The 25,626-nt window shown below is 43.3% G+C and overlaps 1 protein-coding gene across 3 annotated transcripts in view; it reads right to left on the reverse strand.

Annotated features, from left to right (window-relative positions):
* Positions 1-4,804: 4,804 nt before the first annotated feature.
* Positions 4,805-25,626, reverse strand: part of AIMP1 (aminoacyl tRNA synthetase complex interacting multifunctional protein 1) — a 44,396-nt gene continuing 23,574 nt past the window's right edge. For all 3 annotated transcript variants that reach the window (XM_060246957.1, XM_060246958.1, XM_060246956.1), the window contains 2 exons: positions 25,065-25,233; positions 4,805-5,054 (listed from right to left, as the gene is read on the reverse strand). In XM_060246957.1, coding sequence (XP_060102940.1) covers positions 4,888-5,054; positions 25,065-25,233 — 336 coding nt within the window. In that variant the 3' untranslated portion in view covers positions 4,805-4,887. The remainder of the gene's footprint in view (positions 5,055-25,064; positions 25,234-25,626) is intronic.

Below are 25,626 nucleotides of genomic sequence, written 5' to 3' on the forward strand. Positions count from 1 at the left end.
TCATTCTCACATTCCCAATCCTTTTTTACGTTCCTCCTCCGTTACTTCCTCAGCCATTGTGGGTATTAGTTGAGATACTAAACCTTTTAGACAGATGTATTTTGTATGACCAACACACCTAAGAAGCTGAGGTATGCCGATCTGTAATTAAATTGCCAATATAAGTACATTATTATCTTGAATTTAAGACAGAGATCTCTTGTGCACCCGCTTAAAGACTCAGGAAAAGATCTGCACTAGACTTTTTAAAAAGACCCTGGTCTGCAGATATAAAGTAGTGGTGATCAGGGGTTTTCCCAGCGGTGGTGCTGTCTCACCTTCAGAATGCTGCCATCTGGTACCTACCTTCCTTTTAGGTGCCAGGTTAAAACTGTACCCAGGATTTTAATTTAAAAGTTTCTTTTTCAGCCTCAGTAGTATTGTTAATATAATTTTACACAGCTTTTTATGTACTTTTGCACTCTGGCTCTTTTAATTGGCTTCTGTAGCTTTTATTGGACTGTTTATTCTACTGATGTGGCTGTTTTATTGTGTGTTTTTACTGACAATAGTGTTTATTAGTGGTGAGTTGTCTCAAGCAGGTCTGAAGAATCAGCACGCAAATGTACTAAATTAAATGTCATTAGATTTTTGTCATTGTAGCTTAGCTGACTCTTGTTGAGGGTGAAAGAAGAGAGCACAAAAGTAGGCTTGAAACTCAGCATAAAAAAAATCATGGCATCCGGCCCTATCACACCATGGCAAATAGAAGGGGAAGACATGGAAGTAGTGACAGACTTCACATTTCTGGGATCCAAGATCATTGCAGATGGTGACTGTAGCCATGAAATTAAAAGACGTTTGCTCCTTAGGACAGCTATGGCGAACCTGGGCAGTATAATAAAAAGTAGAGACATCACCCTGCCAGCAAAAGTCCATATAGTGAAAGCAATGTTATTCCCAGTAGTAATGTATGGCTGTGAGAGCTGGACCATAAGGAAGGCTGAGCACAGAATAGATGCTTTTGAGCTGTGGTGCTAGAGAAGAATCTTGAGAGTCCCTTGGACTGCAAGTAGAGCCAATCAGTCAGTCCTAACCCAGACTGTTCCCTGGAAGGTCGGATGCTGAAGCTGAAGCTCAAATATGTTGGCCTCCAAATGAGAAGGGAGCACTCACTTGGGAAGATCCTGATGCTGGGAAAGACAGACGGCAAAAGAAGGGGACGGCAAAAGATGAGATGGCTGGACAGCTTTACTGATGTAACAAACATGAATTTGAACAGATTTCGGAGGATGGTGGAAGACAGGAGGGCCTGGCATGACTTTGTCCATGGGGTCGCAAAGAGATGGACTCGACTGTGCGACTGAACAACAACAAGCTTAGCTGATTGTTTCATTTCCAGTGCCCTTCCTAGTCCAGGTTCTGATTCTAGGACAAACACTTTAACATGCCAGACTACATTGGAATATTTTCCATGACTCAGGTTGGTGGGACCCATACCATACCAAACCTTTAATGGCATAACAGTTGCAAATAAAAATACACAGAATATAAAAATTTAAACATTGGAGATAAAACCAAAATGAAACCGAGCTTACAGATGCATTCATACATGGTCAGATTTAAGTTTAAGGATGTCAGCCAAAAGTTTTGCCACAGCATCGCTAACCTCCCCCTCAGGATCATTCAATAAATAACAACAGGGTTTCAGAATAGACAAATCTGGGGAGAAAGAAAGCTTGCAAAATAAATCTTTACGGAGATTATGATAAAAGGAACAATCAAGCAATATATGCTGAATTGAGTCGGGAATATTCGCTCCACAGGAACAGAGTCTGTCGCCTAAAGATGTGGGGCCAGCACGCAACCTTGTTTAAACCCTTTTAATACTGGGATTTTGCTAGTCAAGTCACCACCACAAAAAAATTTCACTTGGCACTTTTTTGGTGGGACTCCTAGATTGAAACCATGCATTTTGCTAGGAATGGAAGACACAGAAAAGAAGAAACTGGTATGGGAAAGGATGCCCAGCAGATAATCTGGTGATAATTTTCTAACCTAATACTGTAAAAATGCTGCATGTTTTTGATTTTATTTGATTTATATCCCACCCTCACCGTCAGAGCAGGCTGTAGGCATTAAGTAATTCTAGTGAGACACAAGCCAATGCCTAGAAACCACTGAAGTGAATTACTCTTAGTTCTGAGAAACCAGGCCTGTAGCCACTATCAGTGTAAAAAAGAAGTCTTAAAAAAAGGATCAGGAAAATCAACAGAACTTCCATAGGCTAAATATCTGCATAGGTTTATATTAAAAATAAAGTTCTATTAAATATTAAAATGCAAATCTTGCAACTTTTTTCTTAAGTGCCTGATGCTTTTCAATTATTCTAGAGTGTTTGTGCTTACTGGCCAGAACACAGGCATGCTTAATTATTAGTAAGCAACTGGTCAGATTATTGAGCAAATGCTTATTTATTTAAAATATGCATGTCCCCTCTCTAAGATGTGCTTAAAAAGAATGTTAAAGAACAAGATAAATACAGCCGCAAAACAAGAAAAAATGCAATAAAATTTAACACAATATTGGATATAAAATTGGGAAATACAATCAATATAAAAGAACCATGGGATAAATACAGAACAATCTGATAAAAAGGTAAAACTTCACAGGCTGGGTGGGTGAGCACCAAAGATGGGAGACTATTCTGTCGTGGCACCTGAACTTTGGAAAAGGAATATGAAAGGCTGAAAGGCTAAAAAGGTATTTGTCTGGCACCTAAGAACTTGTAATTTCAGTGCCAGGTGAATATATATAGGAAATTTCACAGCTCACTAGGTAGGGTTGCCACATCCCTCCTGGCAACCAACAGGGGATGGAGGGGACTTACTGGGAGCAGGAGGGAGGCTCAGCCAACATCGTAGCGATGAGTCTGTCACTTTCAATGTGACACACAAGTGATGTCATCACACAGGGATTTTGTGGCAACACTGCGGTATTTGGGCTAAAACTCTATGGTAAATTTGGCTTCTACCATAGAGTTTTTACTTAAATACCAGATCACCCTGACATTGCTGTCATCACTTCTGGAAGTAACATAGACATATTGCTGCAACATCAATTGGGCCTTGCTCTTTTTCCAGGTAAGCCCCCCACAAGTCACCTAATCGGTGGTGAAATAGTGGGGCCTGGCAGCAGGGGACCCCCTACCTCCATTGGCAGGGTGGTTTTGGCAACCCTATCACTAGGAAATAGGCCTCCATCTCTGATGCTTACCACCCCAGCCTGTGAAAATGGGGATGTACTGATCTTAATTGACTGATAGCCCAATATGGGACACTGCTTCAGGTACACTGGTCCCAGACAATGAAGAGTTAAATGACCAACAATCTGAATTATGCCCAGAACTGAACCAGCAACTAACACTGTGCTTTCAAACTAATACGGTCTCTGTAATTTGTACCTGATAGTCATTACATTTGGAATCAGCTAAACAGCTTCTAAACAAAGGCAACACTAGGTAGAGTAGTTCAGCTTCACCATAATCAGAATGTAGATAACTATGGTCAAGAAGGAAGGGCTGCAGGTGACAAACCAGTCAAAATGGGCTAAAGGTGCTGTGAACTACAATGTAGGTTTGAACACCACTGTTTTGTAGAGGCTATAGTGTCACAAAGACTGACCTGGGAGACTCCAGTTCAAATGCCCAATAAGGCATGAAACACACTGAGTGACCTTGGGCCAGCCTCTTAACCGAACATCCCTGTTTGTTTTTTTCTGAGGACAAAGTGGAGGAAGATCTTGTACACCACTTAAGTTCCTTGGGAAAAGGACAGGACAAAAATGGACAGATCTGTGCCTCCACTGGTAACCTGGAATCCCACAGCCCCACTCTGTACATTCTCCTTAATGGAATGTGGTGCCACTAAATGAGCAATTCAATATTCTGTTGCCCTTATCTACCAACTGCACCACATTTTATTGAGATTAATTTGGTTTATTGGTCTGCATTCAGCCCATTACTGCTTCCAAATGCTGATACAGGACCATCTATCATCTCAACCTAAGACCGGGGTAAAGGATTACCCTTTCAGGAATGAACTTAAAAAAACAGGTGATCCATCTGAAGAGCTGCTAACTCACTCACTCTCCTGGCTGAGGTAACTGTTACTAAGAAATACACCTTCACAGAAAGTTCTGCCAAAGTTCACATTCCTGGAGCTTGCAAACTTGTCACACATTCCTCCCTATATCCCAAAGACATCATGTAGGGATGTGAATGTCACTGCATAGGTGGTTAGAGGCTGACATAATGGAACTGTGGCCATTCACTCCAGATTAGACTCATGTGAAACCTGGTCATGTGGTAAGCCAGTATCCCTGTCCCCAGAAACAGGGGATCTCAGACACAGAAATAGAATATTTTGGAAATCTGCGCAACACTTTACTTGTATGCACTTCCTGAAACAGAAACAATGAAGTCTCTTTACTCTTAGTTGTGACACAAGAGTCAAACAGTTGCACACCATATAACACAAAATTGGTGCATACTCTGAACCGTTCCCCTCCCCAACTCTCAGGCATGATCACCAGTGAATGTCAGCTGGATACAGATGCCAGCTCACTAAAGCTACATGATTTGTTCAAGCTACCTAATGGTACACTCCAAATAATCCCATGTTCATTCATGTGAAAAGGCATGAGCCATACTCTAAGTAATGCTGATAATCAGATTCAGAAATAATGAAAGAGAAATTTAAAATTGGTAATTAACACACATTCATACTTTTAGTAATAGATGCAACAAAATGAATCAGTCATAATCTGGTAATGCAATATTTGTTTTTAATTGTGTTCACAATTGTTTCCATTTGAAATGACCTCGAGCTTTTCCAGAATTGATTATATTCATTTGATTCCACTGTTGGCCATTGTAGCAGCCCTGCATACTCCTTTTCCTTTCACTTCAAATGGTACTCCTTTATATGTAGCAACACACTGGTCATTAGTATGAAGATCAGGCTGGATTTGCTCCCAAATTTTCTTCTTGGGATTAAGTTCTTTTTCAGGTTCACCTATAAAATCAAGCAGACAAATATGGTAGGGAGAATTCTACTCATTATTTTAGCTTATGTGCACAAGAGCTCCTTTGCTTTGAAAAATGTGCTGGAAATTCTAACATGCCACATTTTAGGCAAGTATACTTTCTGATCCACATGGTGGTATAAGTACTTCTACAGAATAACCATGAATTAATTGCCAAAGAAGGAAAGGAGAATGCTGGTTTGATACAGAAATAATGTTCACTTAGGTTGTGGGATTGGACATTCTTTCCCATCTGTGCCTTTCTTGCCATAGGCAAGCTGCCTTACTAATACTTGCATCTCTATTACTGTTAATCATAATTAACGTTAATGCTTGGATCCAAGAGAAACAGAAGGGAGGCCCACTGTTTCAAATTTCCCACAACCCACTGCAGCCCTTTCATTCTCCAACTTCCCACCCTTTTGGAGCAGTGGAAGGGGGGGCAAATAGCACTCTGTGAGCAGAAGAAATCTCTTCCATCCACAGAATTATTGCTTAACCAAAGCCTGTTGAACTTAACCATGTTTTGTCCTTACATCTGCATTAAGGCTAACCAGAATTTGGAACCAGCTTCAAACTAGGAAGAGTTTTCAGTGGACGGAAGAGTTTTCAGTTTGGGTTCCTATCCTATGCAGACGTAAGGACTAAACAAGGTTAAAAATCAGCAGGTTACTTCTGAACCAATCCTTTGGCAGCATCTGGAATAGACGACAAATAGCAACAAAATAATTAACTCTTAAAAATATTGTTACCCAAACAGGTTCAAAATGGTTAGGCAGAAAAAGTACAGACAATTTACAGGATACAAATTATTTTCCATGAAATCTAGAGCTAAGGCAAAGGAAGAATTATGTCCTTTTCCTACTGCTACTTGGTGAAACTGCTGTAAATAGGATACAAATTACAGGATACAAATTCTTTTCCATGAAACCTAGAGCTAAGGCAAAGGAAGAATTATGCCCTTTTCCTACTGCTACTTAGTGAAACTGCTGTGAATAGTTAAGAGGGTCACAGTAGTGGAATACTACAAAGCCCACGAGTAAGATTATCAAAACCATTTAAGTGAGCAAGGTGTTCTGCTTCCTATCACAAATGTGCAAGACCATGCAGAGCAGCAGAAATACTTTATTCCTTATTCCCTTAGCAAAAGATTCATATAGCAATTAGTGTCTACATTAATACACTCGCCACAAGGACATGCTTTCTGAAACCAAGGATTTTCTCAGCAGGCTGCTACAGCTCCTGTATTAGCTATTCTCAGCACCTACCTCTAAATGAAAGACATATTATTTAGGTCTACATTTATAGCCCATTTGAAAATAATTACAACAAACAAATAATCATCTTTTATGCCTCTTTCATAGTACTTGCGGTGTGATATGCTACAGAAGCTTTTATTTTTTATAAAATAAATTAATTTCAGTTTGTAGTTCTAGCTATTCAGGATCAACAGAAATAATTTGTTATAATCTTATTCATTTTACTATACTTGTCTATCAAGTATAGTACATTCTGACACAAAATTACAACGTTCTCACTATCAATATTCCTAGTTTTAAAATTTCATTTAACATCATTCAACTAGTCTTTTCATAATTTATTATTTTCTCAAGAAAAAGAGGGATACAGAAAGAAAAAGAGGGATACAGAAAGAAAAAGGGAAAATACAAATTCATCAAAAAATCAAATATTATGAATAGTTACATACAACAAATAAAATCAACATATTAGTAAGAATACGTTTCAAATATAGAAGCAGATACTAAAACAGTTCTCTTTTTAAAAGAAGAACGTTCCTAATATTAGCATTAATCTATTAACAATAAAAGGTTACATCTTTAACAGTTATATTTCTGCGCTAAGTTTAAATCAACCTTAAAATCTGATTATCTTAATTGTTCATCAGATTCTAAGTCTTATTTTTAGTAAATACTTAACTGCTAGTGGAATACTAAAAAAAGATTAAAACTATAATCATTTAATATAATATTAAAATAATTTCAGTAGTCAAGCTATTCCCATAATATGAGTAGTAAGCTTGCCATCTCTGCTGAAATTCCTTCAATGATCTTCTATTTAGTTTTGCCATTGTTGCATACTCTGCTAGTTTTTCTTTCCAGGTCTCTAACACAGAGCAATCTTACATTTCATTGCGAATATTACTCTGGCAGCTGTCAACATATATCTAAGACTCCCATCCACTTATCCCTTTCTTATACCTGCATTACACTGATGAAATTTTTATTGCCTGGACACATAAGGAAAAAGCGCTGGACACATTGCACCAGGAATTCAATGACTTTCACCCTACCATCAAACTGTCAATGAACCAATCTATGTGAGAAATACATTTCTTGGACACTACTGTAAAAATACACAATGGATGTATAGACACCACCTTATACTGGAAGCCTACTGATTGACAAACATACCGACAAGCCTCCAGGTACCAATCTAAACATACCAAACTATCCATTGCATACAGCCAGAGTCTACACTACAGCCACATTTGTTCCAATCCTACAGAGATTCACATCTGAGGAATCAACAACAAACCTTTTGGGAACTAAAGTATCCACCTGATGAAGTCAGAAAACAGCTTAACAAAGCCAGAATGATACCCAGAAAAAAACTGTTACACGACAGGCCCCAAAAAGACAATAATAGAATGCCACTAGTGGTCACATACAACTCTCAACTCAAAACAGTTCAACACATCACCAATTGCTTACAATCTCTTTTGGACAATGACAGCTCTTTCACAAGTACTGGGGGGCAAACCTTTTCTTGCACACAGACAAGCCCCCAGTCTCAAACAACTCACCCACAATGATGCAACATCTCTCTTGAACAAGGACACTGGTACCAGGGCCTGCAATAAACCCAAATGCCAACTTTTCTGCCATACCCAGACATCACAGCCACTGACAGCATCAACTACACCATCTCAGGCTTATTCACTTGCTCATCTTTTAACACTGTATATGCTATTAAATGCTAACAATATCCTTTGGTTCTCTACACAGGACAAACAAAAGAAACTCTGTACCAAATCTGACACCAGGAATCACAAAACTGAGAAATCTATAGAACACTTCAACCTTCCAAGACATTCAATGGGTGACCCCAAAGTAGCTGTTTTATTGCAAAGGAACTTCAAGAACAGAATGAAAAGGGAAATTCCTGATTTACAAGTTATTATAAAACTTAAACACTTCTCCAGGACTCAAAAAGGATATTGGTTTCTTATCTCATTAAATATGCTTAATTCATTCAGTCCTTATATTTGTATTCTCACCAAGAAGGGCTATACATCCTCTTTTAGTGTATTCCTTATTTGGAATAGTAACTTAGAATAGTGATTGTAATGTAATGCAATGAATTAGAATGGTATATTGGAATGTATTCCTCTGGTCTTGTAACAGAGGAGACATAACAGTGTACTACAAATCACCTCACCTCAAAGGAAAAGATACTATCAGTTACCTCCACATGACAGTGGGGTCAGATTAAGGCTCTTCATAATTAAGGATATCTTTACATATCTATTGCCAAGTCTGGCATATTTGACTCATTGTTTCCCCCTGGAATTGAATCTAAACAATGATGACCTTATAAACTTATCCTGTTATTCCTGTTCGCAACTATTAAAACATTTCATTATATTGTCTGCTTGTATGTTAATCTGCTGTTCAAGCTCTGCCTTATATGTAAATTTCATTTCACTTTGTCTGAGAAAGTGTGCATGCGAACGAAGCCTCACACTTTGAAAAACAGTTTGTTGGTCTTAAAGGTGCCACTTGACTCCCACTTTGTTCTAACACGTATCTAAGTAGGTCTTGTGAAGTTCTTTCTATATTGTCTGGCGGAATTTTCAATAAAAGTCTCTGCTTTCATAAGGAATTTGGTTTTTAAAATATTTTGGATCTCTTCATGTATATTTTCCCAGTATCTTTTCGTCTTAACGCAAATCCACTACATAGGACAAAAAGTACCTTCTACTTTACATTTCCAGCAAGACCCCTTATAATTCTTGTCCATCTTTTCAATATCTTTTGGGTGACATATCATTGGTAGAACATCTTGTACCAGTTTTCTCTTAATGGCTGACTAGCAATATATCTAATGTCCTTAGTCCACAGGTTTCCCAAACTGTATTTCTTTACCAAAATTTTACATCCATTTGATCATGCAAGGTTAACTTGTTCAGAATCATACTAAAGCAGTAATGTAAAATCATCCTAATAAATGGTCTTTAGTTTGTGAAACAATATTTTCAAAATCAGTCAGTTCTTTAATAACACCTCTCTTGGTTCAAATATCATTTTTTAGTCTGGAAATTGAAAATATATCCACCGTTGTATCTCCTTTCCTTCTTTGATCTTTTGCCACATCTTAGTCATACTTTGTGAGTTTACATTCTACAAGTCTTAATCTATAATAATATTATATCTATAATAACTGGACATACAGTGGTTTAAGGGTTCTAACAGGACACAGAACAGGTTTCAAAGAACTTGGTCTGACTGCCCATGACTGTTGATGTGTTTCACAATTCATGAATGTATTATTCTTACATGAGAAATAGAAATCTAAGCCTTCAAAAGACAAAACAAAGAACTGATGACTTCTTAACTCTGAGAAAAACAATTGCAACATTTTTTGTTGCAGCAGATTTTCATTCATGAGCACTGTACATGACTACAGCCCTTCACATTCATTTAACTCGGAAAATACCTTGACAAAAACCAGAGGATGGTATTTTTACCCAAACAGTGAGGTCACAGTAGACTTATGGCAACCCGATGGGGTTTCCAGGCAAGAGACATTCATGGGTGGTGTGCCTCTGTGTTGCAATACTGGATTTCTTTGGCTGTCTCCAATCCAAATACTAACCACAGCAGACCCTGCTTAAGCTTCTTGACATCTAATGAGATCAGGCTAGCCTGAGCTATCGAAGTCAGGACAAACAGTTCACTTACTTCAGATTTATTAACCAAAGGCATAATCCAAAGATTATCCAGTTGCCTTAATATATAGAAAAGAAAAAGGAACAGCAGATTTAAGCCAGATCACAAAGTGCTCTTGAATGCCCCTCAGTTTCAAAAACTGTTTGCCATGCTGCATATTGTGGAGGGGAAGATCATTTCAAGAAGTAGAAACCCAGTGCATAGTATTAGGTGCATACTTGCTGGATCCTATCTCATGACATTAACTAATCAATCAGAATACCATAAAGCTTTTACACCATGACAGAAGTAACAATATCCTACCTCAAGGAGAAATGACTATCAAAAATGTTAAAGCAATGGTTCATCTAATCCATCTAGGTCACATAGTGGCCATCCAGGTGCCCTGGAGAGCCAATAAACAGGACACAGAAGACAAGGCTCTTCCCTGATGTTGCTGATGTGCACTGTTTCACAGATTTACTGCCTCTTAATGACGAAGTTCCATTTTCACCATGGCTAGTGATGGACTTATTGTCTATAAATCTGTCTAGCCAGTTTGGTATAGTGGTTTAGTGTGCAGACTCTTATCTGGGAGAACCAGGTTTGATCCCCCACACTCCTCCCCTGTAACTACTGGAGTGACCTTTGGTCAGTCATAACACTGTCAGAAGTTGTTCTGCTCAAGAGCAGTTTCTGCCAGACCTCTCAGCCCCACTTTCCTCACAGCGTGTCTGTTGTGGGGAGAGGAAGGAAAAAGAGTTTGCAAGCCGCTCTGAGACTCTTCTGGTAGTGAAGGGTGGAATATAAATCCAATCTCCTCCTCCTCTTCTTCCTTTTAAAGAAGAAGAAGAAGAAGATATTGAATTTATATCCCGCCCTCCACTCCGAAGAGTCTCAGAGCAGCTCACAATCTCCTTTACCTTCCTCTCCCATAACAAACACCCTGTGAGGTTGGTGGGGCTGGAGAGGGTTCTCCCAGCAGCTGCCCTTTCAAGGACAACCTCTGCCAGAGCTGTGGCTGACCCAAGGCCATTCCAGCAGGTGCAAGTGGAGGAGTGGGGAATCAAACCCGGTTCTCCCAGATAAGAGTCCACACACTTAAAGCCACTTGTGTTCATGGCCATTACTAAGTTCACTGGCACTGAATCCCACAATTTACTTGTTGAATAAAGAAATATTCCTCTTTCTGTCCTGTACCTATTGTCTATCAACTTTATTGGGTGCCCCTCAGTTCTAATATTATGTGACAGGAAGAAAAAGCTCCTGTCCACTTTCTCAACCCATGCAGAAGTTTATGGGATGGCACTCTCTAAAGACCCTGAAGGACAAACATTTTGAACTGGACCTGAAAGCAAACAGTGATGTGATTACAGAATCAGGTAATATGCTAATTTTATTGAAATAATCATAGATAATAATGGTGGTGGCCAAATGGAGCACTCTTCTGGGCTGACAGGTGCACTCAACAAACCACTGTCCCATCATGTATTACTCACCACCACTGGGTTCCCAATAGCTGATTCCCGTCCCCTGCCTACTGCAGGCCCGGGAATACTGAACAAACCACCAAAATAGTCTTACCTCAGAGATAGACACATCTCCAACGCTTCTCTGTGTCCTCTCCATCAACCAGAAAGGGCTGCCGATTTACTGCAGCCTCACAAAACGTTTCCTCAGAAGACATGGCAGCTGTCTCTTTCCTATCACTCCCTCCCTCCCTCCTCCCTATCACTCCCTCCCTCCCTCCTCCCTTCAGCCTCACCCCAGGACAGCCACTGAGGAAGCTGCTAGCCAGAGACTGTTGCTCGGCAGTAAAGGGAGAGCCTGCAGCTGAATATAATGCCATAGAGTCCACTCTTCAAAGCAGTTATTTTCTCCAGGGAGAGAGAAATCTGTTGTCTGGAGTTCAGTTGTGATCCCAGGAGATCCTCAGGCTCCACCTGGAGGTTGACTACCTTAGGCCTGGCAGCACTCTCTGGGCAACTTGATGCCACCTGACTGGCATGACTTAACTAGGCCTGGCTGATTGCTCCTGTTTAGTTAGAAAGAAGCACACTCTCTCTGTTTACAAAATAGTAACAATGTGTAATACAAACAGCATTCACCAAAACACCTTGAATAAACAATACATTAATGCAGTTACAAAACCATCCCATGCACAACATGGCTCCTGTCCAGAATTCATAATGATTTATGATGAGTCCAACAAAAAAATAGAACTGGTCCAATTTTATTTCGGATGTTCTATCCTTCCTCAAGGGACCATCTTGTCATATATATTGGAACAGTAGACTTGAAGTGCCAACATTTCCTGGCTTCCTTAAGTTCTTATTTATTTTTATTCATGAAACGCCTCTACCAATTTGTATCCATCAGCAATTCCTGGAGATTTGAGGGGTGGAGCCTGGAGAAGGTAAGGTTTGAGGGGAGGTGGGACCCCAGACAAGTACATTGCCATAAACTCCACCATTTCTCTCAGTCATTTCTTCACAAGGTACCACTATTATTTATTTATTTATTTATTCCGTAACTTATACCCCGCCCTTCCCACAGAGTGGCTCAGGGCAGCTCACAGCAAACGATAAAACAATAGAACAGGAGCAAAGTTATTACAATTAAAAATAAGCATTTAAAGACCTAAAAACCTTAAAATTTCAACATTAAAACTATACTGTATAAATCACAATTGCCAATCTCCAGGTAAAGGTTGGAAATCACTCAGAATTACAACTGCTCTCCAGATGGCAGAGATCAGCTCCCTTTGAGAGGGAGGGCACTCACCCAGAGCCTTTTTCTAGAGCTCGTTTTTTTCTCCACAACCGACCTTATTCCTAGTATGATAATTAAACAAGCAGCAGAGTTTTGTAGCAGCTGGAAGTTTCCACATTTACTTTGAGGGTAGTCCCATGCAGAGTATATTACAATAATCTTATCAGGGTCACAGTGCCATAGATCAGATTCACAAGAGTGACCAATAAATGTGGAAGGTGGCTTTTTTTGCAGTTGACTCCACCTTGTATTCAGCAACAATAAGTGTTACATCTGATCCAGCAGCCAGGTTCCTAGCCAAGTCAGCAACATCTTCAAGATCTCAGCCTTAACGACCAACATCATTGTCCTTTTGTCAGGAGTTAATTTTAGCTTGTTCATCTATTTGCAAACTTAAGACTTATTCATGAATAGGAAAGGTGATGCTGTCAATCTTATCATTCCTACAGACCTAATTCAAGTTCTTAGTGCCCCTTCTTTGGTGACAAGTCATAAGTAGTGCAACAGTTGAACTATCTTAGCCTTTCTAGGCCTCCAGTCATTTCCAGATTAATGTCTGACAGACTTACATCAGTCTTCAGTCTGGTGAACTATGCCTGCGTTTTTGAGGAACTGGTATAGACAGGTTGCTTACCTGTAACTGTAGATCTTCGAGTGGTCATCTGTGCATTCACACTTGTGGGATGTACTGCGCCTGCGCTGGTCCCCAGTCGGTATCTGTAAGAAAGCCCGGGAAAGATTTCCGCGGACGGCGCCACTGGGCATGCGCCGGCGTCCCACTGCGCAGGCCCAACGGCGCCACCGCGGCAATCCCACCAGTTCCTTCTTGACCGCTGAAAGCCCCTAAGGAAGGGAGACCGTCAGCAGTGGGGAAGGAGGGTGGGTAGTGTGAATGCACAGATGACCACTCGAAGATCTACAGTTACAGGTAAGCAACCTGTCTATCTTCTTCGTGGTCTCTGTGCATCACACTTGTGGGAGATTAGCAAGCAAGTCATACCTGGAGGTGGGAAGACGGTCAACCGGAGATGACAGATTGTAGCACCGCAGTCCCCAACCGGGTCCTCTGCTGAGCATGCACGTCCAACGCGTAGTGCTTCATGAAAGCATGCGGGGACGACCAGGTAGCAGCTTTGCAGACATCAGCCAGAGGCACGCCCTTCAGGAACGCCACCGATGTCGCCATCGCTCGTGTGGAGTGGCCACGTACAGGTCCAGGCAGTGGCCTCTTTGCTAGGAGGTAGCAGAGCTTGATGGTCTCTGTCAACCACTTCGAGAATCTCTGTGAAGAAATCTTGTCACCCATTCTGGGTGCGGTGTAGGAAACGAATAACTGCTGTCCCTTACGGAAGGACTTGGATCGGCTTAGGTAGAAAAGCAAGGCACGCCGGACGTCTAGGGAGTGAAGCCGACGCTCCTCGTCCGAGGAGGGGCTAGGGAAGAAGGCGGGGAGCCACACTTCCAGGTTGAGGTGGAATTGGGAGGGCACCTTAGGAAGGAAGTTGATATCAGGGGCCAGGGAGACGCCCGACTCTCTAAAGGCTAGGTAGGGGTAGTCACAACGCATCGCCGTGAGTTCCCCCACCCGGCGTGCGGAGGTGATGGCCACTAGGAAGGCAGTCTTCCAGGACAGAAGCTGCAGGGAACATGAGGCCATGGGTTCGAAGGGCCGCCTGGTTAATCTGTCTAGGACTATTGACAAATCCCACAGTGGGGTGGGGGGTTTGGACGGTGGATGCAGTCTAAATAGCCCCTTCATGAACTTCTTGGACTGGGGATGGGCGAAAACAGAGTACCCAGCCACAGGTTCGTGAAAAGCAGAAATGGCTGCCAAGTAGACCTTAATGGAGGAAAACACCAAGCCCGCGTCTACTAGGGACAACAAGAAATCAAAGACTGCCGGCAGGCCAGCCTCCCTAGGTGCGACTGGCCGGCCAGCCATGAAGTCCGAGAACCTCTTCCACTTCCTGTCATAGGATGCCCTGGTGGAGGGCTTCCTGCTATTCAACAGGACCTCCTGGACCCTACCCGAGAACTCTAAGGGTCTATGCGCCACGCCGTCAGTTTCAGGTGTGGCACGTTGTGGTGTAGCACCCGCCCCCGTTGGGACGACAGGAGGTCTGGTTCCGCTGGAAAGTGGTAGAAGTTCCCCCCCGACATGGTCAGTAGGGAGGCGAACCAGTTCTGGCGGGGCCACCAGGGGGTCACCAGGATACAGCGTGGCCTCTCCCTCGCTAACTTGTTTATTACCCTGGTCAGCAGAGGGAGAGGAGGAAACAGATAGAGGAAGCGGCCCTCCCACGGAATGAGGAGCCCGTCCCCCAGGGATGCAGGGTCTGCACCCCCTCTGGAGCAAAACATAGGGCACTTCTTGTTGCCTGCCGTGGCGAAGGCATCCAGCTGTGGGTACCCCCAGAGCTGGAAAACTGGTTGTAGGAAACGCCACTGAAGTTCCCACTCGTGCGGGGAGGCCCCCCCCCTGCTCAGAGAGTCCGCTTGAATGTTGAGGACCCCTGGGAGGTGTGCGGCCTTCACGAAGACGTCGTGCTGGATGCATTCCGTCCACAATTCCATCGCCAGCGCACAGAGGCGGCGGGACACTGTCCCACCCTGCCTGTTGATGTACGCCAAAGCGGTGGTGTTGTCTGTGAGTAGTGCCACTGTCCTCCCTGTCAACTTTGGGCGGAAGGAACGCAGGGCAAAGTGAACCGCTAGTAGCTCCAGATAGTTGATATGGTGCACAGCCAGCTTGGGAGGCCACTGGCCCCCCACACACAGGCCTTCCATGTGGGCGCCCCAGCCCCACTGGGAGGCATCGGTGGTGATGGTCACTGAGGGCGGTGGGAGGTGGAAGGGAGCTCCCTGGCAGATATTGTCTCTGGATCCCCACCAGTGGAGCGATTGGAGCGTCATAAGGGGAATAGTGAACCTCTTTCGAGGTGAGTCTCTGTTCGGGCGAAACTGGCGAAGAAACCATAGCTGTAAGTCCCTCATCCTCAGTTTCGCGTAAAGAAGCACGCTTGTCGTTGCTGCCATCAGTCCCAGCATTCGCTGAAGTTGCCTTACTGTGCCCCAGCCTTGGTTCTGGAGTAACTGTACTGAGTTGGTGATGTCCTCTGCCCTTTGGGCGGGGAGGAAAGCTCGATGGAGGTTTGTGTCCAGCACTGCCCCTATGAACTGCACTGTCCTTGATGGAGTGAGATTTGACTTTTCTAGATTGACCTGCAGGCCCAGGGCATCGAGAAGGTGCAGTGTGGCTGTGATGTGGGTAGACAGACTTTCTCTTGAATTGGCTACCAGGAGCCAGTCGTCTATGTATGGGAAGACTATCACCCCCTGCAGCCGCAGGTAGGCGGCCACGACGCTCATCATCTTTGTAAACACCCTGGGTGCCGTGGAGAGCCCGAAGGGTAGGGCAGTGAACTGGAAGTGTTGTGAGCCTATTGCAAACCTGAGAAACTTTCTGAACTCTGGGTGGATGCTGATGTGAAAGTAAGCATCCTTGAGGTCTAGGGTGGCCATCCAGTCTCCTTGGTTGATGAGGGGCAGGATGGACTGCAGTGTGGACATCCTGAACTTTCGATACAGGATGAATTTGTTCAGATTCCGGAGGTCCATGATGGGCCTTAATCCCCCATCTCTCTTCGGGACTAGGAAGTAGCGGGAGTAGAAACCACCCGTCCTGGTTTCCGATGGTAATTTCTCTATGGCTTGTTTCTGTAGGAGGGTGTCCACCTCCGCCAGCAGAGGTGGGGATGGGGGGGTGGTGATCACCACTGACTGTGTTGGAATCTGAGCAAAGTCTATTTTGTAGCCCTCTTGGATGCCAGAGAGGACCCACCTGTCTGAGGAGACCAGCTCCCAGGCAGGCAGGAAAGGGCGAAGGCGGATGGTGGGCTGGGTGGTGGCAACGACGCGTGGTGCAGGAAAGTCAAAGCCCCTGCTTGGCGGGGCGGGTGCCCTTCGGTTTGCCTGATGGCTGGGCACTGTAGCGCCCTCTGTTGTTGCCCGAGTAGGCCTGCTTGTCGGGCTGTGGAGGGCGTGGTCGCCACTGTTGGTCCGAAGATGGCTTATGCGGAGTCTTTCTCGACCAGGACCTGCTCCACTGTCTGGCTCTGGGTTGTCTGGGAAGTGGCTGCACCCCAAGGCTCCTAGAGATCTTAAGGTTCTTATCTAGTTCCTGCAGTGCGGTGTCCGTGGTGGAACTAAAGAGTCCGTCCCCTTCAAATGGCAGGTCCTCGATAAGCGCCCTGGTGTCTTGTTGCAGGGCGGTCGATCTCAGCCAGGAGTGCCTGCGAATGGAGACAGCGGACATGATTGCCGCAGCTGAAACGTCCACTAGGTGCTTGGCTGCTGTTAGTTGCTGCTTTGCGACCTTCTGGCCCTCGTGCAGCAGTGCCTTGGCAGTGGTTTTCTTGTCATCCGGTAGGAAGGACAGGAGGGGGGACAGCTGCTCCCACATGGCGTATTGGTATCTGGCCATACAGGCCGTATAGTTCGATACCTTGGCGCCGAGGGACCCCGCCGAGTAGATCTTCCTCCCCATGGCGTCGAGTTTCTTCCCCTCCTTGTCAGGGGGGGTAGAGTGCACCTTACGTGACCTCGAGGAAGAGGAGACGATGGCTGAATTTGGTCTAGGATGTGTGAACAGAAATTCAGCCCCCGCCTCTTGGACCTTGTACATGTGGTCCAGTTTTCTTGAAGACACCGGTGCAGAGGATGGCTTCTTCCACGGATCCTTGAGCGCCTGGAGCATGACCTTTGTCATTGGGAGGGAGACGGCTGGAGAAGTGTCCTTCTGGACGATATCAAACACACTATCGTCCACGGTTGGCTTGGGTTGAGAGATGGGGAGGGAGATGGTCGCTGCCATTCTTTTGACCATCTCCGCATAGGAGCGTAGGTCCTCAGAGGGCGAGACGGGGAGGTCCTCTGACGTGTTGGGGTCCGGTGAGGGCTCCCAGGTTCTCTCCTCGTCGCTTTCCGACCCCGACGGGGAGGACTCTCCTCGGCCCGAGCGCTCCGATAGGCGCGGTGATGGCTCCCTTCGCGGCGACCGGGTCGGTGTCGGTGTTCGGCGCGGAGGCTCCGTCGGTGTGACGCGTTTGTCCCGAGGAGTCGTGGCCGATCCCTGAGGATGCTTGGACCGATGCGATGTCCTGGAGAGCGAGGATAGCTCAGATTGATGCTCCCAGTCCGGGTGGTCGAGTGGCTGATGCCAATGATATTGGGGGCAGCAGGGATACGTCGACTGCCATCGATGGTGCTCCCAATGCGGCATCGATGGGTAGTGGCGTGGCTCGACCGAAGGCTCCCTTGGCCTCACGCGCTTGGGTGCCGCAGGCGTTGTCACGTCGACCGGTGGAAGAGACTCGACGTCCGATGCCGAGTCGAAGCTCCGCTGAGGAGACGCCACCGATGGAGACCGACGGGTGAGGTCGATCTCCACGTCGTGTGTCGAGGACTGCAGCCGATGGTCGCTGGGTCCAGGCGTCGGGGAGGTACGACGTCGATGCGCGCTAGCCCGTGGAGTTGGAGGGCTGCGTGGTCGATGGCCGCTAGCCCGCGGAGTTGGAGGGCTGCGTGGTCGATGGCCGCTAGCCCTTGGTGTCGGAGGGCTGCGCTGCCTTCTCGCGCTAGCCCCTGGAGTAGCGGGGGTGCGGAGAGGAGAGGGGGGAACCCTTCTCACTGGGTCGGTGCCGATCGGTGCCGACACGTCGGGGGGAGGCGGAGGGGAGCGTGGCCGTTTCCGCTTCTCCTTGCTCTTCGCCTTCTTAGAGGATTCATGTCCCGAATCCTCCCGTCGTTTCTTCTGGGGCCTCTCGACCGACTCGTCGGGGGGCCGTTTCGCCGATTGCTGCTCCTTCTGCGGGGCAACGTCGACCGGGGCTGCATCGGCCGATGGGGCCTTCGGGGTTTGGGCGGCAGCCATTTTCGGTACCGATGCCGAGGAAGACGCCGTTTGCTTCGGAGGGCGAAGTGCCGAGGCAGTTAGTGCGGCCGAGAGCCTAGCCGCTCTATTCTTTCTGGTCTGCTTCGAAAAGCGGAGGCAATGCGGGCAGGCTTCCACGCGGTGTCCTTCGCCGAGGCAGAGCAGACACAAAGAGTGGCCGTCGGGAGGGGCGATCTTCTTGCCGCAGGCCTGGCACCTCTTAAAAAATCCCCAGCGACTGTCCATAGACAGCGGTTGCTGGGAAAAATCCTCTCAGAGTCCTCTGAGAGGAGGAAAAACTAGGGGCGAGGGGGGGGGAAGTCCCGGAGGACAAGAAAACCCCACCGCGACACGCACCCGAACGAAAACGCACTTTTTTTTTTTTTTTAAACTAACTGACTATGGAACTAACTAACTACTACACTACAGAAAACAATAAACAGGCTAATATTTACAGGAGGCTCGGGGAAAAAGGGGTAGAAAAAACCCAAAGCTCACCGACCGGGAACACGAGGAAACACAACTCTTCGCGCAGCGGTCAGAAAGGAACTGGTGGGATTGCCGCGGTGGCGCCGTTGGGCCTGCGCAGTGGGACGCCGGCGCATGCCCAGTGGCGCCGTCCGCGGAAATCTTTCCCGGGCTTTCTTACAGATACCGACTGGGGACCAGCGCAGGCGCAGTACATCCCACAAGTGTGATGCACAGAGACCACGAAGAAGATCTTTGTAGTTTGTAGGGCTAGGATTCTCTTTTGTGAAGACATACCTTGCAGCTTGAAATCGTTTTCCAGGTAGGAAGACAAAACAACTCTTGTTCTTAGTAAAAAGAACTGTTTTTTGGAGTGTATCCCCCCCACCAGGCCCCTTTTCTAAATAAAAGCAAGAGTTTGAAATGATGCCAAAGAGACTGCTCAACCTAACTATACTTGTTCATGCCTGTTCCTTATCCTTCAATTTTTTTATTTTGTTTAAATTTTTAATAAAATATTTAAAGACACATTGCTTTTGCCCATTTAATTTTTCTGTTAAGAGAACAATCCAATCAAAGGATTCTTTCCCTTAACAGATGGACAAAAGACTGGTTAGTGCTTGTAACTGGGCTGCTAACAGCGTGTAGGTGCCCTAAATCAAGAGTTGTCAGATCTCCAGACAGATGTTGGAAATGTAAAAAGCATGAAGGTTCTTTCTACCATATGTGGTGGACTTGTGAAAGAGCTAAAATGTTTTGGCAGATGATTCAGCAAGAGATTTCTAAGATCTTGGGATATGAGTTTAACAAAGTTGCAGAGACTTTTCTGTTGGGACTACACATGGAAAAGTTCCAAAAGAAGATAGAACTTTAATCTGGTACTTGCTCTCAGCCGCTAGGACATTGTATGTGCAGTTGTGGAAGCAAGAAAAAATACCAGAGAAATAGGATTGGATTATAAAAGTTATGACATGGAGTGAAATGGACAAATTAACAAGAATATTAAGAGACTATGATTTGGAAGTTTTTAAGACGGAATGGAAAAAGTTTAGAAGATGTAGAAAAAGAGTGGAAAATAAAAGGACATTGGACAATCTTTGATAATGATTAAGTTTTAAAAAGAAGAGGAATATAAATTTTTGTTTTAATAATTAAGGGTACCTTTAAATATTTGCATTTTAAGTAAATAACACCGGCGGGGGTCAAGTAACGGGGAGAGGGGTGGGTAGAAAGTAATATATGGGGTAGATAAAAGGGTTTTTTTAAAAGATGTAAGATATAGATTTATTACCATCTGTTACCAATAAAATTGTTTTAAACTCGAAAAAAGAGTTGTCAGATCTCCCGTAGATGGACTCCTGTAACAGTAGGTAAAACAGCTTGTCAGATTTCAATGGGATAGGCTGGGCTGCGACAGAAAAGCAGCTAACAGCAAATTAGCACCACTTACAGAGGAATATTATGATTTGAATTAGACCAGACATCTACAGAATATTTATAATATTCTTCACAGACAAAAGAATAATTTCAATGTATACATGTTGGAAATTTAATGGAATCTGAGTAAAACAGTTGCAAAACAATCAAATTACCCCAATGGTGAAGGCAATCTTTTTAAAATGCAAACATTAAAAAAAGCAAATTTAGTTTTCAAGAATAAATTAAAATCTGGCTTTTATTATGCAAACACCTTCTGGATCCTATTAAAACTTGCTTTGGAATACCCAGGCAAGCTCCCTTGAGATCTGTGGTAGGCTTGTATTAGATTAACACAGGCACCACTTTTTAAACATTACCAGAGCAATAAACTGAGCATTCCACAGTAACCTTCCCATAGCATCCCTTTCTTTTCAGAGAAACAACTATTTTGAAGGACATCTAAAAATAAAACTGGAGCAAACCCATAATTCTTACTCTTTTGGGATAGAAGTTGTATTTTCTGAATCATACAGTAAGAGACTGGCTCCACACTGTACTGCTCTGGTTAGCATTGAAGACATACCTGAACTCAAAACATAGCTGAACAGGCACTATAGGACCAATGGATTTTTCTTCTCAGTGAAAAGCAAGGTAGAGTTTCAGAGCAACAGTTTCATTGTTGGCAAGTTACATCAGATACATGTTTCAGTAAGGAGGCACTCAAACTGTACTATTACTATTTTGGATATTTACCTCAGTCACGACACTAGCTCCTCATAAATGTTTTACTGCCAGGTAAAGGTCATCCTACTTACATTAGTGCTGAGGAATGCCATGAAACATGTTTCCAAAAAAACTCATCTATCAGAATGGCCTCTGTGACCAACATTAAGCTGAGGCCCATAAAAACTCTGACGCTGGGTGGACATAGCTAATCAACTCCTTACCCTATTAAAAGGCTGAGGCCCATAAAAATTGTGAAGCTGTGAGGACATAGCTAATCAACTCATTACCCTATCAAAAGGCATCGCACATTTACCACTTTGTGACAAATAACTGTAAAAGAAAACAAAACATGAGAAATCCAGGGCCTCTGGAAAATATGGCTTTTCTGTTCTCATCTGTATAACATGGAAAAAATGAGATGTGACAAACATTTAATCAAAATCAATGATATGAAAGCTATCAAAGACAAACATTTCATCAAAATCAATGATACGAAAGGATTCTGTTGTGAAAACAAATTTCCATTAATGGATAGAGGGCAATTTTCACCAATTTCCCTTTCCCTCTGTGGATGGTCAATTCACCCATCATACTGCTCCTTTGGGTCCCCTGTTGACCAACAGCAGCATTTCAGAAAGGAGAGATAAAAAGGTCCCAAACCACCAACAGAGATTCCTGTCAGTAGAAATTACTGCTATATCCAACCCATTGTGGTCATTGGAACCATTGTCCTTATGTTTGCATATTTCTTTAATAGAATCCCTACCTGACAGAGAAATAGACTTGGTCTTGATGCATCTCTTGCCCTGTTAAGCAGTATGAAGGACAGGCATTTATTTCATGGCTACTAGTTTCTGTGAGCAGTTCCTTCCCTTTTGTGCTTTAGGGAATATGTGCCTTATACTGCAGCTAAGATATAGCCTTAGGCCAACCTTATTTTAAAAGGAGTTATAAATCCTTCATATGGAACTATTAAAGTTGCAGTTATCTCCGGTTTCCTATCAGAAAGCAGCAGTGAGAAAGTTCAGAAAGCCTCCTTTCTCACAACATAGGTTATATCTACAGTGCAATTATTTAAATGCACATGAAAACAGTCTGAAGGGTGAAGGGGGAAGTGTGCCTGTAGTTTTGTATAATAATTTTATTCTATCACTCCAATAAAACTACAACAAAGATATCTAATAAAAATAAGCTGCAATCCATCATCCTAAAGCCACAATAAAGACAAATCCAATTACAGCAAAACAATAATCACTCCCCTCCCCAAGAAAGCCATACCCAAGCAGCATCAGCTTGCTTATACCTTTCCTAAAAAGTCAGTTTTGTACAGCATATTACAGAGCTTTTTCTTTTCTTTGGCAAAGCACAGGGACTGCTTATTTTGACTACCAAAAAGTTTTGGTCTTATGATGAAAACAATGACATTTCTAGAACTAGCTTATATTAATACTTGAATACGTCCAAATGATGAAACATTCAGAACTTTCCATTTAAATTAGGCTCAGAGGTTCACAGAGAACAGAAAAAAGTTCCAGAAGACTACTAATTAGGCAAGTGATTAGAAACCAAGAAATCATAGCTCCAGAACTATAATGACAATATTTGAACTACAGCAGTTTTCATTTTCTCCCTAAGGATTAATTCATTCATTTGTACCCTCCCACAGAAAACACTGCATATAGCTGGTACATTTGCACTGTCTGATTCCTGTTTCACTTGATGTGGAGCATCATACATGAAAGCTTGTATTTTGTTAAACGAAATGCAACCCATCCCTATATCATGTGGGCAGATATCCATTATATCAGCTATTATTCCATCTCTATTCTAGCGATTCTTAAAAGGGGGCCAAACAGCCTCCTTGGACATGATCTACAAATCTTCGCATTCCGAACTCTGGGGGCATTTGGGATTTTAGGCAGCCTCTACTCTCCACCTGCAATGACTTCTGACGGCAAGTGAAGGAGAGCTGTTTTATAATGGTTACCCGGCACTGAAGATAAAATCCCAAGTATATCCCACAGGCTGTTAAAAAGTGATAGAGAAAACAGGAATCAAATGTTAACATTAAGCAGTTGTCTGATGGCTACCAGGCGTAAGGGTCTCATTGAATGTATGCCTGAGATTTGCATATTGTATGCATATAGCATTAAGTATATCCAGATGAACAAAATTGCTTTGCTTGGAGAGCTGTTTTTAGGTTCTAATGTTATGAGCCTAGATTATGACATCAGATCCTCAGTATCTCTCTGGTTCAGCCTTTTCATCAAAGTGTCTACTTGGCCCCAGCATTATCAGATGCTCATTTTAATATAGTGCAGATGCCCCCCCCATCTGCTTTCTTGCAAGAAATATAAAACTGCTCTTCCAAGGTAGGCATCTCATAGTTAATTTCATGATATTACTTTGAGGAAAGTTGTATAACTATGCCGTTTGTAGCTTTTTTAAAAAAAATATGTATGTGTTACTTGCAAGTGAGGCTTCTTTGTATGCCTCTTAGTCATAGTCTGGAAAGATGGGAGTACAAATATTTTTTATAAATAAATCAATGGGTTTCCTATGATAATTTTGTGTTCCTGGGTAGCAGAAGTAATAGATCAAAAGCTACAAACAACCAATCTATTACTGCTTTACCTTTTTAAAAATTAAATCTTAACTTGTGCAGTTTCCACCAATTTTCTTTTACAAATTTCATCTGCCAGTTTCTAAGGGATGAACATGAAGGGTAGATACGTTTCTGATTGTATGAGGACCTAGCTACTTCACATGCAATCCTACAAAGGATCCGTGTACAAGAAATACATGAATTGCCTTATACTGAGTCATACCATCAGTCTGCCTAGCTCATCAATGAGCACAGATCTTCAGAACTGGTCTTGCACATATGCAGTGGCACATAAAAACTGAAAACTGCATAGGTGTAACATACAAATTCAGGCTTGATTCCTGTGGCATGAACAGAGCTGCACTATATAAACAGCGACTTTCATGCCTCTTCCCCTTCTTCTTTGTCCACTGAAATTGTGCCCCTGTGGACCTCTAGGAACATTCTGAGTGTCAAAAGTGAATAGCTGCAAGGGGAGGGGGTTACTGGTAAAAAGCACATTGCTCCCTTGTGAACAGGAGAACCTTCTACCAGTGAAAAAGAGGTTAAGATCCAAGTCTTATTGTTTTGTTTTAAAGGAATTGAGTCTACTATCCTAAGGAAAGAAAGCAAATAACTAAGATTTTTCCATTACTGAGGAAGGAGACAAACAAATGAAATCAAAGGAAAGGTTGGGAGGGGAAGAGATGAAACAAAGCATACTCTTTAATACTCAGCTCTGTAACTTCTACATAACTTGGGGCTGTATTAAGCCATGAGGACAAACCATCATTTTAATTTTTAGCCTCAACGAACTACTAAATATTTCTGAAATTCCTGTGTAGTATATTGTATTTTACTGAAATTAAATATTTCATCAGCTGATTTTAGAATTCATATTAAGTTCACTCACTGATTCCCCCCATCGCATTCCAATACATAGCTCTTTAGATTATTATATGATCACCATCAGGAAAAAGAACCTACCTATATTGAAGACAGCTCCATAGAATGTTTTAATTGTAATTGTATTTTATTGGTTTTTAAACTGAAAGTGTAAATGTCTGAACTGACTGTTAGCCGCCCTGAGTGCGCTTGCGGAGAGGGCAGGATAGAAATTTAAGGTAAATAAATAAATACATTTTCTTACCTGGAAAACCTTCAAATGTGACTCTCTCCCCAGGAACAGCCCCATTAGGGGGAGCCAGAATCTCCACCTTTTCTGGTGAGCTGGCACACATCAACATAGCCTGGGACACCACTCCTCTCATTTTGGCTGGTTTCAAGTTACAAAGAAATATTCCCATCCGGTTCTGCATCTGTACATGCAAAAAGATTTTTTTTGAGAAAAAAAGTTTTTAATTTTTTTTCACAGTCCACAAGAAAGAAAGAAAAATAATGCATTCAACACACAGTAAAACACCAGCAAGCACACAGATACCACTGTGTTAGTAACAATTAACATTCTTTCAAGACTATAATTCAGCCGTAAAAGCCAGGAAATAACCAATTACAAATCACTGTCTTCTAATACAGACACAACAGGGTGCAATAAATAAGTTCACATTGTGTCCTGATGTGCTGGGATAATGAAACAATGTTTTACTGGCGTCGATGCTTTTGTGGTTCTGGGTTTCCACTCTTAACATTATTACATTAAAAGTTTTGCTTTAAAAAACTCTTCTAAGCTAATTATCCTTTCCATGACCAGG

Source organism: Heteronotia binoei, chromosome 9 (genome assembly GCF_032191835.1).
Source record: "Heteronotia binoei isolate CCM8104 ecotype False Entrance Well chromosome 9, APGP_CSIRO_Hbin_v1, whole genome shotgun sequence".
Taxonomy (NCBI): domain Eukaryota; kingdom Metazoa; phylum Chordata; class Lepidosauria; order Squamata; family Gekkonidae; genus Heteronotia; species Heteronotia binoei.